This window comes from Micromys minutus, assembly GCF_963924665.1.
Source record: "Micromys minutus genome assembly, chromosome: 24".
NCBI lineage: Eukaryota > Metazoa > Chordata > Mammalia > Rodentia > Muridae > Micromys > Micromys minutus.
Window position 1 is genome coordinate 42,234,037 of NC_137959.1, and position 19,582 is coordinate 42,253,618.

The 19,582-nt window shown below is 50.4% G+C and overlaps 1 protein-coding gene across 2 annotated transcripts; it reads right to left on the reverse strand.

Moving 5' to 3' along the window:
- Positions 1-1,427: 1,427 nt before the first annotated feature.
- Positions 1,428-18,868, reverse strand: ZDHHC7 (zDHHC palmitoyltransferase 7). Of its 2 annotated transcripts, none has more exons than XM_080936725.1 (8): positions 18,652-18,868; positions 10,834-10,918; positions 6,959-7,289; positions 5,620-5,744; positions 5,117-5,213; positions 4,620-4,701; positions 3,503-3,633; positions 1,428-2,998 (listed from the first exon to the last, which is right to left on the reverse strand). In XM_080936725.1, exons 3-8 carry the CDS (start codon positions 7,271-7,273, stop codon positions 2,822-2,824), a joined length of 927 nt encoding a protein of 308 aa, XP_080792851.1. In that variant the 5' UTR covers positions 7,274-7,289; positions 10,834-10,918; positions 18,652-18,868; the 3' UTR covers positions 1,428-2,821. The 2 variants fall into 2 exon arrangements, with proteins under 2 accessions (XP_080792851.1, XP_080792852.1); XM_080936726.1 differs by having other exon boundaries at positions 6,959-7,343.
- Between the last annotated feature and the right edge of the window lie 714 nt (positions 18,869-19,582).

Consider the following 19,582-nt stretch of genomic DNA (forward strand, 5'->3'; position numbering starts at 1 on the left):
CCCTCTCTCCCCTGCTCCCCTTTAAAGTTTTATTTATTTTCACCTTCTGTGCATGGATACTTAACCTGCTTGTATGTACATGCACCACTGTGTGCTTTGAGGAAGCCAGAAGAGGCCATCAGTGTCCCTGGAACCATAGTTACATATAGTGATGAAATGCACATGGGAGCTGGGACTTGAACCCAGGTCCTCTGAAAGTGCTAAACCAAGTGGCCTCTCTGCAAGGCCTGGTTTAATCTGGAGAGGTAGCTGGTTAGTTAAGAGCACTTGTGGCTCTCTAGAGGACCCGAGTGGATCCCTGCCAATCAGAGATCTCTACAGGGTCCACGCTCTCTCTGGTCTCTGCAGGCGCCCACACGCACAACACACATCCACATACATAACCAGAAAAGAGAAAACTCTCAGGGGTCTGAGAAGAATGCAGGCACATGCTGTCTCCATGTGCCCCCTGGTGGACACCATCTAGCTCTGTACAACCCACTTTCTTCCTGCTTGTTCCCAGAGGGAGGAATGTACCCACCCTTTCTGCATGTACTATCAGCCTTTAGGGTTTTCCTTTAGATCACTGTACATTTGCTTATGTGGGATGGAGGCACGTACACACATCACAGCATGTATACGGGGTCAGAGGACATTTTCCCCCCTTTAAAAACGTATATACGTAGGTACCTATGGAGGCCAGAGGAGGTGGGTGTCCGGTCTCCTGGGGCCAGATTTAAAATGGGCATGAGCCACCTTATGTGAATGGTGGAATCCAAACTCGGGTCCTCTGGAGCAGCAGTAAGCACCCTTAGCCACTGAGCCTTCTCTCCAGCCACAGAAAGATTGTAAAAATCAAGTTGTAAGGCCCTGGGCTTGGGACATACCTGCTATCCCAGCCCTTGAGAGGGGAAGGAATGCTTTTAAGGTCAAGGCCAATTTAGGAAGACCCTGTGTCTCAAAAACTGGATGCCTGTTTCTTGTTTGGTTGTTTTTTGTTTTGTTGAGACAGCATCTCTCTATGCAGCTCTTGCTATTCTTGAACTCATGTAGACCAGGCTGGCTTCCAGCTTTGAGAAATCCATCTGCCTCTGACTGCCCAGTGCTAAAAGGTTTGTGAAATATTTGCTCACCTGTTTGAGACAAACCCTGTAGGCAGACTAGCTGCAAAGGCATAGCAATCCATCCCTCTGTCCTAGTCCTGGGGCTGAGGCTGCATTCATTAGTTCCTCTGCTCAGAGCCAGTTTCATTTTAAAGAACATTTTAAAAGTTCCTCAAAGTTAATTGAGAGAAGTTAAGGGATCTTAGGGCGAATCCTAACTGGGTAACATCTACATGGGTGACACTGGGAGCTGTACCCAGATGCCCAGGTCCCCTCACAGGCACATAGCAGGTCCTGGAAAAGCAAGGCAGGCCACCAGGAAGAAGAGGGCTGCAGGAGGGTGAGAACTGTGGATGGGTTACTTTATTTCATATAAAATCACACCGAGGAATTGAAAAGTCAAGTATACTCAGCTTGGATTCACCGCCATGGACTCCACACTGGAGGGTGAGACCACCGGAGCCTATGTTCCCAGATACATGTGCAAAGGAACGCAGAGACAATCTGAGGCCCCACTGTTTGCTCACTGCATGAGGGCTAGGCTCAGGTCCCTGGGGTTCACCTCAGTAGCATAGGAGCCCAGATAAGGGCAGGGCACAAGCAACTGACACCAAAAGAACAGTCATGGTGTCACGGGGACAGAAAGGCAGCTGGTCCCAGAAGGGAAACACTGGTGTCTGACTGGGAAAAGACTCTCAGGAAGTCCCCAGTTTCTGTCAGACTGCTTTCACCCAGCAGCAAAGGAACAACCTACAAGTTTAAGGCAAGTCCCCTGAGGGAAGCTGTTTGTGTACTGACATTATCTAAGCCTGCACCAAGGCTCCCCTGACTGAAGTGCCATGGGCAGAGAAATAGTCACATGTCACCACTCTGACAGCTCAGGCACCACCGGGCTGTCTCACCCTGAAGCACCTGCCCAAAGGGGCCCAAGGCGGCTTGCTTCTCATGCTGAGCTCCCCACAGCCCCTTCCCACAGTGCTGGGCCTCAGCACAGGGCTACCACTTTCCTTGTTGAGAAACTGTTGCAGTTTGGCTGGAACAAGAAAACCCCAGCTCCACGCCCTCAAACACTAAATTTTCAGTGAAATAAAAGCAGGAGGCCGGGCCCATGCGCAGGCATGCCTGTTCTTTGGATCTGGACACTGTAGGATACATTCATAGTAGGCCAGCAAGGGCCAGCAGTGCGTCCCACTTCCCTGAAACACTGGAGTCTGAAAGACAGCTTGTCTACCACACACGTGCCTGAACAACACTGCTGATTCTGACACATGCGCACGCACACACAGCACACACACACACAATGAGCACACACAGACTTGCTGGAAGGGTCAAAGGATGGCCGTTCCGGGACAGCAGGGAGTGTTCTGGAAGCCGCTTTCGCTGTTCAGTGCTAGGTGTCGGAGCCCTCCCAGCCACAGTCTCTGTGGAGGGTGTGCTGGGGATGAGCCAGCAGGACTCCCAGCAGCTGCTGTGCTGGCTTCTTCATGACTGAGAAGCAGCTCCACCTGTGGGTGCTCACGGCCCACGTGACGTCCCAAGGGTCAGGATGGTGAGAGGATGGCCTCTTGGGACTGCATGCTTCTCCTTACAGTACACACAAGAAATGACAAGTGCCTGTGGCCCTAGGTCCATGAAGCTGCTCATGGCCCCATCAGCTGGCCCGCTCCATCTGCCCACAAGGCTGCTGTGCTTGCAGGCCACTGAGCATGGACGTCTGCAGACATTCCTGCCCTGAAGGCTCATACAGAGAACTCGGGGCCTCCTTTCCTGGTCCTCATCTGCAGCCGCCTGAATCGGAAGCCAACAAAGGGGTTCATCCAGAGGAGGGAGGGAGGGCCTCCGAAGACAGACTTCATCCCTTCCCACCGCAGCCTCCGCTCCCACGTGGGCTTCTCGCTCTTCAGCCTCTCGATCTCCTGGGAGCAGAAGGCAGAGTAGCAGTGAGAAGAGACCCTCAGACAGCCTGTGGCCACACATGGCTACACACGGCATGCTGTAGGCCTCCAAAGCCTGTGTGGAGCTGGGCACTCCTCCCTGTCTCGCACACACAGCCAAGCTGCAGCCATCTACATGGATCAGCCTCAAGGTCAACCTGGCTGTGGCTCTTATGGCACAGTGGCCTTTAGATGGGACCAACACTTTGCTTGAATTTCTACTTGATCTGTATTTAGGCAGCACCTTCTCCAGGCCTGCAAGAGTAGGAGGGCCTTCACGTTTCTGAGACCCAGAGTTCTGACCAGGAGCCTGCCTGGTTTTACCAACTTAAACCAATCCTAGGCCCAGAAACTATGCTGTCCCAATGGACAGAGCAGCAAAAATGGGCCTGGGAGCTCAACATCGGAGATGTCACATGTACATGTGGGCTGTTGCTGCTGACAGTGCCCCCCAGCCACCCCCTGCAGACACAGGACAAGACTCACTGTTTCGTCATTGCATATTGAGTGGATCTGGGTGCCGAACATGACTGCAGTGAATGTGAAGAACAGGAGGCCCTCAAGGCACAGGAAGACCAACAGGATTACAGTTATGGGAGGAGAGAAGTCGCTGCACTCTGTGGATGAGAGTGAGGTGCTCAGTGTATAGGAGGCCCTGCATAAGTGTCCTAGAAGAAACGTGTTTCTCCTACATAAGGCCCATTCCAGCTTTCTAAGAAGTTGGCACATAGCCCTGCCAGCCTGGCACACGGCCTCACCATCCTTGCCAGCCAGCAGTCTCACCTCCCCTGAAGTTTCTTACTGCACTGGGGACTATACCCAGGGCTTTACAAATGCCAGGCAAATACTCTACCTTCTCCCACTGTATACACCCAGACCTCTTTGTACTTTGATAAGGTATCACTAAGTTGCCCAGCTAGCCTTGAACTCTCCTGCTTCAGCCACCTGAGCAGCTGTGCATGTGTCCCCTGACTATGCAACTGTCCTGAAAGGACCTTCCTGTGTCTACACTGTGTGGCTACATGGGACATTCTACACTAGAGGCACTGCGACAGGAGTCTAGCCCCTCTTGCCTTTCTGTAGGTGCCAACAAATGCCTGTCTAGGGCACACCTCTCTGGACACCCTAGCAGGCCACGTCAAGACCGATGTGAACAGGGATCAACTAGGCGAGTCAGAAAGCAAACCCAAGGCGGATGCTAACAGTGGCAACCCTGCCTACCTCTAGTGTCAAAAGTCTGCAAATACCAGAAGTGATTTATCACAAGTTAGCCATGCACTGAGTGAGGCGTCAGCCAATGAGCAGGCTGGCAGGGATAAAGCTGCCACATTCTGATCTTAAGAAATGTTAACTCTTTACTGCCAAGGTGGCTTATACCTGTTACCCCAACACTTGGGAAGCTGAGGGAGAAGAATCATCCCTGAGTTCGAAGCCAAAGCTAGACTACAAAGTGAGACCTATTTCAAAATAAGAACCAAAAAAACTAAAACCAAGCCAACATCAGGTTATTAAGAGTAAGGCCTCTCTCCCATTCAGGGGCCCAGCTCTGCCTTGGGGTCTCCTCATACTGCAGGACTTTCAGAAATGACAGAGTCTTAGTTACCTGTCCACTGCCCTCGGACACAAGAGATGAACTGAAGCCCACAGAGAATCAGAGCATGGACTGAAGACAGAGCTATGTACATCTAGGAGGAGAGAGGCGGGTTAGCCATTGTCAACAATTTGTCATCCTGTAAGCAGGGGCTGGCCATACTTACTCACACACACCTCCCACCCACAACGAGGAAAACTGGCACGGCGGAGTAAACTGTAGGCAGTGGCAGCTGATCCGGCCACAGGGAGCAAGCCCAAGAGCCACACAACAGAGCAGAGGGGAAATGAGCTCTGTGCATAAAGGAGGCCCTGTGTATGACAATGGTGACAGAGAGGGACAAACCTACAGGCTACAGGTGATGCAACACAGTGGCATGGTCGCCCCTGGACTGTGCTCTGCATGTGCCAACACAGCCATTACCTGTGGCTAAATACCTCCCCCAACTCCAGCAGGTTCAATTCTCAGGACCTTCAGTTCAGTGCAATCTCCAGAAAATGTGCACTCACGGTGAAGAGCACGAAGAACCGCTGATTCCTCTCTCCTACGCAGTTGTTCACCCACGGGCAGTGATGGTCCATCTTTCGAATGCATCTCTTGCAAATACTACAAAGGAGAGGACACTTTTCAGCCTTGTGTTCTGGAAATACTGGTGACACCAAAGGAAATCCAAGGTGGGACAGGTTAAGGACATCTCTCTGCGCAACACCTATGACAAGTCTCTATGCAGCACAGGCTAGCATCAAACTCATGGGAATTCTCCTGTCTCAGTCTCTTCAGTGCTAGGATTGTAAGCATGTATTGTACCTTTTTCTAGTTTTTTTTCTGTTCTTGCCTAACTTTCCTGCCAACTGCATTTTGAAACAGTTTTCATCGCTGAGTGTATCCAGTGAGTACTTGGCTCTCCAGACTTCATAACCAGACCACTGTCAGACCTAGTTTGTTTTGCACGCCTCCCAATGCACCTGCCAACCCAAGAGCTTCCAAACTGTGCCCAGCTCATCTCCATCACCTGCAGTGGTGGGCACGCTCCGGCTTGATGCAGCAACACTTGGGGCACTTGTAGATCACCTCGCCCGGCTTCAGCTGCAAGCTCTCCATGTATTCCTTCGTGGCGTTGCCTTTGGGAACAGCCCCCTGTCCACACAGATTGAGTTCAGGTTGGGTCAAAGAAGTTAGAAAAACAAAACAAGGCTCAACCCATAACTCTAGCACTCTTGAGGCAGGATGCCAGCCTGGTCTACATAGTGAGTTGCAGGCTAGCTAGAGCTACACTGAACTACCCTTTTTTCTTTTTTAATATTTATTTATTTATTGTGTATGAGTACACTGTAGCTGTCTTCAGACACACCACAAGAGGGCATCAGATTCCACTATAGGTGGTTGTGAGTCACCATGTGGTGGTTGGGAATTGAACTCAGAACCTCTGGAAGAACAGTCAGTGCTCTTAACCACTGAGCCATCTCTCCAGCCCCTGGAATACCCTTTCTTAACTCCCCCACATACTACAAAAGATCTACAAAATATGTCCATAATCCTCAGCACTGGGGAGGCAGATGCAGGAGGATGGCTGGGCTTGAAGCCAGCCTGGGCTATTCAGTGAAACTCTGTTTCAGGAAAACAAAAGGCTCCTGCAGCCTGAGTGTACGGAATTTGAGGAAGGCAGTTAGAATGATCAGAGGCCTCACAGGCAACTCAGGTCTGGCAAACAGTGCACCACAGGATGAGGCCTATGGCACAGCTTTGGTCCCTTGCATAGGCTAGCCAAGGCCACCTTAAGTCAAGAGAGAAAGCAAAGGTTAAGCTGTGGATTCTAACAAATCAGGGAGGCAGTCTGAGGCCAGGCAGCCTTGCCTCCATCTTAGAAGGCAACACAAGCTTACAGCAATGCTTTTAATGCTACAACCCTTAACTGGCAGACACAAGCACAGTCACTCTGTGTGCACAGACCAGGGATCCATGCCAGGGTCATAGTGCTGATAAGAAGCTAAGAACTTTCTTAGAATCAACACATGCCTCATACGCCCACATTGGCTGCCTATAGGGACTACTCTAATGAGGCCTTCAGACTGCCTCTGCCTGAAGGAAGCCCTGGCCCTGGTTCTGGGGTAGTTACAAAAAGAGTGTCTCAAATTTCTGAGAAGCAGCTATCCCTAATCTGGAAGCTCTGAATTCACCTTCACCACATCAGGAACCGAAGAGCTGAAGTTCATGTCTGCCTCATGTACTTCACCCACCCAACCCAATGGGAATCTGCCCCAGACAGGAGCCCATGTGTGTGCTCATCTGTGCCAATGCTGTGTGCTGCTCCTTAAAGCCCCTGCTCTAAGCTGGAGAGCCTGGGTACCCACCGGGTCAGTGAGCATGGTCCTTAGGTGGGAGGACAGCGCGAGCACCGCCAAGCAGTTGAAGAGGACTCCGTTCACCACGGAGTACCAGAAGTCTTTGGAAGGCAGCAGCATGACGAAGGTCACCACGAAGTCTGCATAGACGACGAGAAGCCATGTCATGACAGCACAGACCATGCCACAACCATCTCGGATGAACCACACCCTGTCTGCCATATCAGCCTCGGAGGATGAGGAGGATGCAGAGTCGTAATTGTCATTGTCAGTCAGGAGAGGATGGTGCTCGATGTCCCGGAGCCTGTGTCCTGACGGCTGCATGATTCCCTGACACACCCTGCAGAGGTGGCGAGAGTGGGTGAGGCTCCAGGGCAAAAACACGCATCCACATCTACAATTAACAGGAAGAGCCACATGTGTAAAGTCAGCTCAAAGACACTGACAGTAATATAAGCACCAAACTAGCCAAGGGCTCGGGCTCTGCTCCCTTCACCACCGTCCGGCGTGTGAGACCCAGTGGGCCCCATACTGTGAGTGTGCCTGTGCATGCAAAGCTGTCACCTACCACACAGAATATGAAAGGCATGAGCAGTACAGAATCACAGCACTGCACCCCACACAGCAGAGAGGACCTTGTTGGATACTGCTGTCCCCAGAGACCTGACCTGTCTGTGCTCTAGACTCAATGCAGATGTCACGAAGGCATAGGGAAGAAAGTGTGGTCGAAGAACATTCTGTCCTCTCACTTTTAGGGGCTCACCAGGCTGAGCACCCCCCTGGTTTCCCTCCACCAGGTTAATGCGGGTGTGTGAGTGCTTCTGTGGAGGGCTTCCTCTTTGCCTCTAGATTCCGCAATCATCTAGCATATCATTTTAACCTTTGTAATGTGTCCTCTGTTGATGAATCCATTTTTATTTCCAGACTTTTCCCTTTCTTCCTGAGGTCCCTCACTGCCAAGAAGACATAGGTCAGAGAAACTAAAGAATTGGGCTCTTTAGTAGGAACTGCTCCGCCCACAGCACCTGGCCTGCCAGGCTTGTCCTCTTATCGTGTTTGCTAAGGGTGGGAACACTCCTGATAGGCACAGGGAGGGAGGGAAAGTGCCTTGGCCTTAGTACACGAAGAGGAAACACCGACAGGCACCAAGGTGACCTGAGCCTCCACAGCAGTATGGAGGTGGGCAAGAGAGGGAGGGTGTTCTTAAGGCTCCAGCAAGCAGCAGCATGGCTTTTAAAGTTTGGACACATTTCTAAATTGCAATTGAAACACACTTGCTGGTGGGAGTCCCACTTGCAGGGTACGGAGTTTCCAGCAGCACAGACCAAGACAAAAAGGCATGTCAGTGTTTCCAGAGCCAGAGAAGAATCAGAGCAAAAGATCTTCATGATGATCCTGAGTGCAGTAGAGGGCAGGAGAAAAGGGCATCTGCACAGCCCGCCTCACATGTTCCATGTGCAGCTTTTCCAGGCTAGCCCCTGTAAGCCACACAGGCCCTTGCTTCTCTTGTCTGCAAACACCCTGCATAGTTTCTCTCTCCTGGACACCATGACTAAGGTCTCAGAACCTCAAGTACCATTGGCTGAGCCTAGTTTTGAGAGGCCAACAAGAGGCTGGGTGGCTCTGCTACACCTGAGCCTTGTCTGTCCACCAGCCAGCCTCCATCCACCTCCTATGACACCTGTCCCTGCCTGACATCAACCTGCTGGAGATGTGTCCCCTCCGAGATACCTGCAAGGTCTGTCTGCTTAAAGGCAAATGTGATAGAACCCTTGCCCCCCAACCCCGGTTAAACAGTCTCCTATGATTCCCAGTATCTTCCCCCGCCCCTGCTTTATCTTTTTAAAACACAATCACAGTATAGCCCCTGCTAACCCGGAACTAGTTCTATAGACCAGCCTGACCTCAGTTCCACACAGATCTGCCTACTTCTGCCTCCAAAGTGCTGGAACTAATGGCACATAGCACCACACTCAGCTAATTTCCAATGCTTTAGGTAAATGGTAATTGGGCACAGGGAATATCAAGGTCCCCAGCCAAAGGAGTCTACAGGCCAGGAGCCTTTTGCTTCCTGGTTTCCCTTGCAAGATGTGCTGTGAGAAACCTCCTGGCTGACATGTAGGGGCGAGAGGTTTTGGGTGGAAATTCCACCTTAACAGTCTGAGCTCTCCACAGAAGGCAGGACACTGCAAGTCAGGGGTCACAGCCACTACTGAGTGACACCAGCTCTGTTGTGCTTCCTGGCTTAGGTCCCATAAGAGCTGCCAGAGCATGGGATGTCCTGCTCCTACTGGGGTATCTATACAAGAATGGCATACCTAACAACAACCACAGCAGGCTGCAACGTGAAACATGCGCGTATGTACTGGAGAAGTGCCTGCAAAATCCATGGACATCGAGGGATTAAACAGCCCAAGATCCAGGTATCACTTCCTTTTCCTTTTTGTTTTTTTTTTTTCTTTGAATGAGTCAAGGTTTCATGTAGTTCAGGCTGTCCAAGAACTGACCCTCCAGCCCCTACACCAAGTGCTAGAATGACAAGCACGTGCTGCCAGGCTTGTAACTAATCGGGAAGAAGGCAGTCACTGAAGACAGGGACTGCAGCTGTCTATGAGTGTGTCCCACCCCAAGTCACTGCGTCACTGCCATTAGTGCGGTGGCAAAGGAGACAAAGAGCACAAGACAGCACCCACAAATGTGATGCTGAGCCACACGACCCACGGGAGCCATGACCCACAAAAAATATTAGTATCCGCTGGTCCACACTCTTGATAGTCAGTTCTGGAGAAGCCCTGAGAACACTGGCATATTAGGGTTCTCTAGAGTCAAGGAACATATGGACTGTCTCTATATGTTAAGGAAATATATTATAATGACTTACAGTCTGCAGTCCAACTACCCCAACAATGGGCAAATATGAATGGGAGTCCAAGAGTCTAGTTGCTCAGTCCCAGGAGGCTGGTTATTTCACCTGCTCTTCTGTAGAAGCTGGAATCCTGAAGAAGCAGGTTCTAACAGATGTGCTGGCAAGTTAAGTGCAAGCAGGCGAAGAAGGGCCAATCTTCCTTATTCCAATGTCCTTATGTGGGTCTCCAACAGAAGGTATGGCCCAGATTAAAGGTGTGTACCATAAGCCTGGATCTAAACTGTCCTTTACTTGGAACTTGTTCTGTCCCAGGAAGGTCTTGAACTCACATCTACTTATCTCTGGGATTAAAGGCGTGTATCACCTTGCGTGGGCCTAAGATTTTCATGGCCATTGTGCTTCAAGATCTGGATCAAAGCCCGTGTCTTTGACTCAAGATTGACTCAAGATCAGGTGTGCCTTCCATTTCTGGACTGTTGTTCATTCCAGGTACAGTCAAGTTGACAACTGGGAATAGCCATCACAACTCGTGTTTGTGAGGTGACAGAGACCACACCATCTTCCATGTCCATCAAGTTAGTGAGGCAACCTGCTCATGAGCCTGTACTCCACACAGAGTAAAGCTCATTGTTCCCGCTGGAGTAAAGCACAGACTCCTGGGACATTACAATTAACATCACAGATCTCCATCTGTGCTGGTCACAGCCATATCTGCAGCCCTTCCTCTTCCCTTGTAGTGTGGCTGGTAGTGCTGGCCAAAGGCTAAGGAGTCCATCAGCAGACTCCTCCCTGGGGCAAAGGCAAGCAGATGGGTGGAACGGAAGCCTGGCCTGCAGCTGCCTCTGGGCTTGACTACACACACCTTACCTGTTCTGCACCCCACAGCTACATCACAGTGAGCTGACCGGTGGCTTGTGCCCACACCCCAGCACTCAGGAGCCTTCGACAAGAGAATGGTCAGTTTTGAAGTCAGTTTGAGCTAGAGTGATACCCTGCCATACACCGGCTACACACTCACCTTACAAGTTGCTTCTAAGCATCATGGGAGCACTTGTGCCTTTTCTTCAGGACTGTAAGCCGCATGCTGTCCTGTTTGATGTGGCCTGCAAGATAAGAAACCCGATGACAGGTTACCTGCTGTGTGAGAGAGCAGCATATGCCGTGAAAGCTGGAGATCCCTGGATGCCACACACAGCCTACAAAAGCACTGTGGCTCTGCACCTGGGAACAACAAAATCACTGGGCTTCAGAGTTCTTGTCACCAGCAAATTAACCCTGGAATCAAAATTATTATTCTGTTACTTACGATTTTATTATTTATGATTTTGAGATAAGGTTTAATAGGTTGCCCAGGGTGGCCTCCAACTCATGGGCTCAACTATCAAACCATAACGCTAGAATCAGGACACACACTACTACAGCCAACCACAGCTGAGAGACATGGGCACATGAACTTATCAAAGCAAAGTTCACAGAGTAGCCTACTGTGGTGATACCTCAAGTTTGAGGTCAGCCTGGGCTACATAGTACGTCTAAAAAGAAATTTATTAAGTTTCTTTAATAAGTATGATTCCCTGTGTCTCTATGAGGAAGGAAGAGGGCTAACATGCCCGTGCAGCGTCTGGGGCAGTGCTGGAGGGAAAAGCTTCAGTAGACACGCATTCATGAGCCAAGGCTGCCTTCCTTTACTTCACTGTGACTTCCTCCTCTGCAGTCATGTGCACGTAAGCAGAAGGAACTCAAGAACTGGTATCTTTTGGTGATGGGTTCTGCTAAGGACCAGGAAGGGACATGACATCTAACCCTGTAATACCCTGAGTGCCTGCCTGGGACCCTGGCCTCATACTGAGCTAATCGCAGGGAAAGTTATGTCTGTTATCATCACATAAAACCAGTGCCCTACATACAGAAACAAAGCAGACCTGCACAAAGATAACCTTATCACCTGGGGCTAGGCATCCAAGTGCTAGCCTCTGTACAAAACCCCAGCGATGTGAACCCAAGGCCAGAGCTTCCTCTGCAGGGTTCCCAAACAATGTGCTGATTGATTCCAAACCAAGAGTAAAGGGATCAGAGAGACAGTGACAGTTCCTCTGGCTGGAAACCAGGGTGATGAGGAAAGATGACTGCCACAGAGCCTGAGAGACATGAAGTGGGAAGGGTACGACACATGAGAAGGGACTGTGAGGGAGCTGTGACCTAGGACAGGCGTTCTGAAGAGGCAGCACACAAACAGTACTTGAATCAAGGCAGGGTGAGGTTGGCAGGAGAAGCCTGTCACCAGAAGCTTATTGGCTCCTCTCACCCAAGCAAAGATGAACAGAGAGCCGGAAGAGTGGGGCCTGAGGAACCACTGTGCAGTCACAGGAAGAGGAGCAAGACAGTGAGGGAGGGCCAGGCTCACTGGCCTCTGGGACGAGGGAATTGCTGGCTGCTGGGGAGAGATGACGTGAGCTCACTGACCATGGGATGTTACACCGAGAATGTGAGCAGTCCAGGGAAGAGGCAGGGCAGGAAAGGGAACCAGGAGGGCTGGAGCAGTCAGCCACCACAGACAAAAGTTACTGGGCCACCAGGGACCTTGTCCTGGTACTTTCAGTGAACTGCTAAGAGCCTGGGGACTGCTAAGAAGGTTACAACCTTTTCCAGGGCCTCATGCATAGTAGGCAAGAAAAATGCAAACTTTTCACTGCAGTCACGAGAGGCATCTGAGGCTAGAAGGAGAAGAGGAAAACTCTGATTTTCAATCTCCCCAGGGTCCCCTCCTTCCACACTAGCAGGAGCACGGAAGACACTCTTGATCTCCCTACCTTAAGAAGAGCTTCTCCACACCCACAGCACCTTGCTATGACCATGCCACATTTTGCCAAAAAAGAACAGAAGCCAAGTAAGCCGACTAAGCCACTGGACGGAGCATGAGATAAGGCTTATCCCAGAGGCCCTTTTCTTTTGTCCTTGCTTTGATTTGTCTTATGGCTATCAAAGTGGTGCAGACTCACAACAGTTCTAATTATGAAGGAAGGGCGCTCACGTGTGCAGGCTCAGGGACCGAAGCCTCAAAGGAAAGAGAAGACAAGGAAAAAGGCAACCGTTAGAGGGTAGAAGGTGTGCCTCGCCCTGAGGAAACCTCACATCTACAACTTTAAGTGATCTAAAGCAGCAATCCCACAGATCCCTGCACGGAACATGCACAGCGTAGGTCCTCAGTGCTGAAGGGCAGAAGTCACCATGCACCCAAAAGGTGAGTGAAAGGCTGTCTGTGTCCCCATGATGCAGCTGGAAGACAATGTGTTCATGGAGACTCTCAAGAACAGTGTTAAGTGCACAGAAAAAGTGACCGCTGTCACACACTGAGCAAAGCAGAAAGCCCAGCTAACTAAACAGACCAGTAGCTACACAGGCTGGAGGGGTGGGTAGTGTGACCGTCCTCCCTCAGACTGGGATGGTGGCATGTAGCCACAGGACTTGGCTGTGAACTTGCTAAAATGTACAGTTGGAGGTGGCAGTACATGCCTTAATCCCAACACCCAGGAACAGAGTCAGAGGGTCACTCCAAGTTCAAAACCATTATAGTCTACTTTGCAAACTTCAGGTCTCCTAGAACTGACTGCAAAGAGACCCTTTCTCAAATAAGCAAACCCCAATACAACAGCCTTTGGCTGCCAGAAGAAGGGTCTGAAGAGATGCAGGGTGAGTGGGGCTAAAGCAGCCCACTCTCAGAGAAGCGGGCTGGGAGGCCAAGTAGAGCGAGGTTCAGGTACAGCCATGGAGCCCAGCATTCAGAGAACCCACGGTGGTCAGAAAGCACTGTGAAGGGCTGGCCTCTGCCAAAGGCCTTGCCAGGGCTCATGAAAGTCTAAAAAGGTGGCTGGCTAACAAGGAGCTGGTGACAGGAAAGTAGGTGTTGAAGGTAAGACTTAGTCTAGAGTTGCAAAACAGAGTTCAGGAGGGAGAGGCAAAGGCTCAAAACCTGGGCCGCTGACAACTTGAAATTGCTCAGGTTCCAAGGAGACCCAGCAGCAGATTCAGAGTGAAGGAAAATAGGAGTCCTTAAGACGAGGTGGACGTGGGAATCCTGGGCATTCAGAGGTACGTACCAGCACAACAGACTCCTGTGGTCAAGTAAACCTATGCCTCTAACAAGCTTCCTGGGCATGTCGCCAGCCAGGTGAGAAGGGCACCTGAGTCAAGGTGGAGACAACTTCAAAAGGAGACAATCCTCAATGTGCAACCTAGAACAGTGCTCATGGAACGTGCTTCCAAAGTGTCCTTCATTCCAGTGTGCAGTCACCGGTGTGGGGCTGTCCTCCCACGCCATGCTGATCACCTCTGCACACGACTCTATTATTTTCTCCTCTAATTACTAAGTCTAAAAACTATTAACCTTAAAGAAAATATACACACACCCAACCAAAGCCAAGTGTCAACACATTTGCAAGGGCTATACACTGCAAGCCGTAAGTAGCCCAATTTAACCTTTCTAGAAGTGTCTTTTAAATGCTTAGTCACGATAAAACAGCAGTTGGAACCCCAGGCCACAATGGGGAAAGGTGGAGAACACAGGCACAGAAGCAGGGGTGAGAGGCACCATTGGAAAAAGTCACCTCAGGGGTGGGGCACACCACTGCGCTTTTCCCTCAGCAGCCACACTTGCCCACAGGTCTTCAGCCCAGGAGCACCCAGGATAGAGCCTGACTTCTCTCCCTCTGTGTTCTCTTAAGTGACTTCTTGGGGACGTTGGGAAGGAGAACTCAACCTTACAAATACCCACACTGGTGGCATCATTGTCTAGTCAACTGGCTACTAGCAAATTGCACTGCTGGAAGGTAGGAGCAGAATCCCACTATTAAATCTCATCTCTCATTTCAATAAGCACACCCCCTTCCTAGTCACCACAGTCAAATGCTAAGAACTCAACTTTGCTGGCCTCTTCCTCCAGGTCCCACGTCTAAGTTGTGAGTTAAGTTCTGGGGTCTTGATCTCCAGTACCATCCTAAATCTGACCACATCTTCCCCTGCCCTGCCCACAAAGATCCTGGGACTGTGCATTCAGCTTGCCTCCCAGCCTCCTACAGACTCAGTGCCTCTATCTACCTAAGCAGCCTGCCCCATTCGCATGCAGTACGCTTGAGGATTAATCCCGTGGGCCTGTCAATACCTACAGAGGAAGGTACCTCTCAGGAAAGCTGTCTGCCACAGACACAGCTGTCTACTACCATGAAGCCTGCCTACTGGTCACTGTCCACTCTCACCTTCAAGAGTGTCCCACACTATGTAGTGTCTCATCTGAACTCTTTCCCCAGGGAAAACAAGGAGCCCAGAGCAAGATTCCAGTATCAAGAGTTATTGTTCAAAACCACAGCTCAGTTCCCCAAATCTCCCCAGTCCCCTCAGTGCTGCCTTACTGAGCTCTCCTCCAGGCTGCTCTAGGCTCAGTCCTTCCACCTCTCCCACAAGGTGCTTCCTCCAGTTAAAATTCACTTTCATTCTCTCTGCCTAGCACAAGTATTCATTCACCATTTTCAAGCAGCCACTACATTCAAGACTGATTAGATACGGTATTGTTTAAAATAAGTCATGGTACACAGTCTGGATTCATTCAAGAAGTAACCGAATTCTTCGAAGGAATGGAACTCAGCTGTAAGCAGGGCTCGGAGCAGCAAGACAAGAAATGTTTGCAGACAGCAGCAAAAATGCAATGTGGAGATTGAAGAAGCCAGATGAAGACCTACGGTGCTGCTCAGGCTAGCCTCAAACTCCTGGGCCCAAGGGATCCTTTGTCTCAGCCTCTGGTGCCAGGACTAAGACATAAACTACCAGAGCCTACGTCAGAAGCTTTTGGATAGAAGGGACTGGAATGGACACACCTCTCTTGCTGTCTTAGTCAGGGTTGCACTGCTGTGAACAGACACCACGGCCAAGGCAACTCTTAGAAACACAGCATTTAACTGGGGCTGGCTGACAGGTTCAGAGGTTCAGTTGATTATTGTCAAGGTGGGAGCATGGCAGTGCCCAGGTAGGCATGGTGCAGGAGGAGCTGAGAGTTCATTTTGTTCAAAAGACAAACAGGAGACTGGCTCCCACATGGCTAGGATTAGGGTCTTAAAGCCTACCCCACAGTGACACCCTTCTTTCAATGAAGCCACACTACTCCAACAAGGCCACACCTCCTAATAGTGCCACTCCCCAGGCAAAGCATAATCAAACCACCACACTCACTGATCCCGTGTCCTCCACAATTTGGAGGGGACAGTTACCAGTCGGTGGCAAATCAAAGCCTTTCATTTTCAAGTAGGAAGAGTTGAAAAAACTAACAGTGTGTAAGTTGTGAGGCTGTGCCACAGTATCCACCGGCCTGGAAGGAATGCCACCTATTACACCATTAACCAACACGCCTCTGCGTTAGAGGAGGCTTGAGTTGGCAATACTCCATTTACTGTCGCACAGCAATGTCGGGGAGCTGAGACCCAATGGAGGACAGAGGAAGCTGATACTGAGACTTCTCTAGCTTCTGTTCTTCTCCCCTGGCCAGGTATAATTTGCAGTCTTTTTCTGTATTAAACCAACTGACTGCCATTCCTTTCCGGGAGCTCTGAGTCCTTCCTGTGAACCATGACCAAGCTGATGGCTTTGGAAAACCCCACCCCAACTTGCAATGTGGACGGTGAGGTTATTCCTTCTAAACTTTGTATCTCGGCAATGCTCATGGAGAACTTGGAACTCTCAGCTGGCACAACTGAAGCGTCCCATGGCAAGGTGCCAGCATTCACCTGCCCTGGAGTCCAGTCTAGGGGATAAGAACTTGATTGATAGTTTTGATTTTATGCATCTGTTCTGTCCTTGTGCTTAAAGCATTCTTTTAAACGTGTATATAGGCTGGAGAGATGGCTCGGTGGTTAAGAGCACATGCAATTTTCCCAGAGGGCTTGAGTTCAGTTCTTAGCTTACAACCACCTGTAGCTCCATTTCCATGGTGTCTGATGCTCCCTTCCCCCCCCCACACACACACACATACACACGTTTATACACAAACAAACAAATTCTTTCTTAAAACATGTTACTGGGGTTTTTTGTTTTGTTCTTTGTTTTTCCAAGACAGGGTTTTTCTTCTATGTAGCTCTGGCTACCCTGGAACACACTCTGTAGACCAGGCAGGCCTTGAACTCAGATAGCTGCCTGCTTTTGTCTCCCAAGTGCTGGAATTAAAAGCGTGGGCCAACAATGCCCAGCACATATGTTACTTTTATAATCAAAACATTTCTTTTAAAAAGTATCCCTCAAGACCTACCTTTAGTAAATCATTTCATATCACCACTCAGCAGGTACTGAAGCCAGGAAGTTCTGGAGTGACTAAAACCCACTTCCAATGCACCCAGAAGTCGCTTTTGTAGTGACTGACTTCCATGCAGGTGAATAGCTATCACACTGTCTTATATCTCTGACACCCAAGTGAGAAAATAGTAATTCCAGTAAGAGTGTAAAACCCTGCCTGTGCTTTTGACTAATCCAAACATTCACTTCACATATACTTTTGAATTGAGGGCCATCCCGGCTATATCTACCTACTCTTCCATTCTTGAAAAAGGCTTGGTTTTATAGCTGATTAGCAAGGCTACAGAACCCTAATTTGTTTGTTGTTGTTTTGAGACAGGGCTTCTCTGTGTAACCTTGGCTGTCCTGGAACTCACTACATAGTCCAGGCTGGCCTTGAACTCACAGAGATCACCTGCCTCTACCTCTTAAGTATTGGAACTAAAAGTATGCACCCACTATGTCCAGCATAGAGTTTGTTTATTTTTTTAATATATCAACCAATCAACCAAGCTGAGATACTCAAGAGTCAAATGTTGTTGAATAAATTCTGAGTGAAATTACCTCTTCATCTTTTTCCACTCTCGACCCAGAAGCCAGTGTGCCTTACCAGTAACTCCACAAAGTACATAATGCATGTTCAAATCAGCCTATTTTGTGCATTGTTCAAAAAAATCAAATTTAGTTAACACTCCCATTAGCCCATTTTGTAAAATATTTCCAAGGACCTTTCTCTTTAACTAATTTTGCAGGGGCAAATATCACAAGGTCTCTTTTTTTCCCCCCTAAATGTAGCTTTAGGTAAATGAAAGTTATAAACAACTTTGGGAAGATCAGAGTTCTGTGATTGGCAGATTGAAGGAGAAATATAAATGACCACTCACCCAAATCAGTAAAACAAGCGCATTCACTAAGGGGATAGCAAAGCAGACTGTAGCTTGGATTTGGACAGCACCACACACAGCAGTGAAAGCCACTATAGAGTAGACAGCTGCGACTCTGATTACTCCAATTTAATTGCCACAATAAACTGGCTGTTCACGAGCTAATAAAATGTGCCTATTTAATAGCTAGAAGGGACTTAGTTCTAGAAATGATGACAGCTCAAAAGAGTTGAACCTTATTGCCCTGAAAAGCTGACCTGCTTATTCCAGATGCCCTTCCGGGTAACTACCCTCCTAACACCATGGCCAGGGGCTTGAGGGACGAGAAGGAAGACCGGCAAAGAATAGATGAGAGACAACAGAATTGCAGAAGACAGACGTGCGACAAAGCGTGGCCATAAAAACTTCACAGCTCACAGATGGATGACAGCACTTTATGACAGCAACCCTGACATTAGCCACAGAGAACGCTTGACTCTGGAGCGGGCTGTCGCGCCCGAGGTCAGGCAAAAGGCTGCAGGTGCAAATGGGGTCCGATTCTGCGAGGTCCGCAGAGAAGACAGGAGACCCCCAGGGGGACTGGAGCGAGGAGGCCGCGGGGAGCCGCCTGGGGTCGCGGCCGCCACTCTCAATGCACTCACCCGAGGCCCGGGCGGGGTCGCCCAGTGCAGAGGCTCCTCGCGGCCGGCGGCTGCAGCGGCGCGGGCGGCGACGCATCATGCGGCAGCGCTCATGGCCGGACCGGGTGGACCCGGATCCGCTCGGTTCCGTTCGGGTCGGCTCGGCCGGGCAGCTGTGCGGGACGCAGCAGACCAGCAGAAGCGGGCGCCCGACGCGGAGCTGAAACAGTCGAGCGGAACGACCCCGGAACTGGACCGGGCGAGGTCAAGACGCTGCGCCTGCGTCCTTCCGGCCGCGCCGCCCGGGGCTTCCGGGAGGAGGCTCGTGAGGAGACTACGGCGATTTCGTCCAAGACCGGAGCTCCCAAAAACTCGGCGGTTCTTGGAAAGGAAGTAGCAGCATTTACAGCAAGACTACTAAACGGAGAGCTCCCCGCCCCCGAGAAGAGTGGCCCGGAAGGGAACCTCAGTGCCTACGGGGCGCCGCGAGGGCCACGCTGCGTCGCCATTCGTGTGCACTCAGCCGATAATGCTGCCCGCCGCACAGTAGATGAACTTAGTGGCGACTCATAATCTCTCTCAAGGCTAGCCTGTGCCAAGTGGAGAAGAGAGAGCTACGGAGACGGAGGACAGAGGCGCGGGGGTGGAAGCAACTGAGTCAGGGGGCGTTTGGGAGCCCGAGGAAGCACCCTGGACCTGGGATGGGGCGCCTGGGTCCAGGCTTGCACAGTTCCACACCCAGGTCGTTAAAGTGTCGCTGCGACCCCTTCCTGATGACCGGCCTGTCTGTTTTACAAAGGTAGAAACGAGTTGGTTTTTTTTTTTTTTTTTTTTTAAATAAGCCCCCGTCCTCGTCCCCTGTGCCATAGGTCCCCCGACAGACTTGGCACAGTTTGTTGCACAATTTGTCCAGGGCAGAGAAGTGTTTGGTAGTTAAACTGGCAAACGCAGG

Bases quoted from the DNA above. Each gene is read 5' to 3' on its own strand.
- ZDHHC7 (XM_080936725.1), bottom strand. From the start codon at position 7,273: ATGCAGCCGTCAGGACACAGGCTCCGGGACATCGAGCACCATCCTCTC. The intron at 5,745-6,958 runs GTGGGTACCCAG...CTGTGTGGACAG, and splicing joins GGACCATGCTCACTGACCCG to GGGGCTGTTCCCAAAGGCAA. The intron at 2,999-3,502 runs GTGAGTCTTGTC...TTCTGCTCCCAG, and splicing joins CAATATGCAATGACGAAACA to GAGATCGAGAGGCTGAAGAG.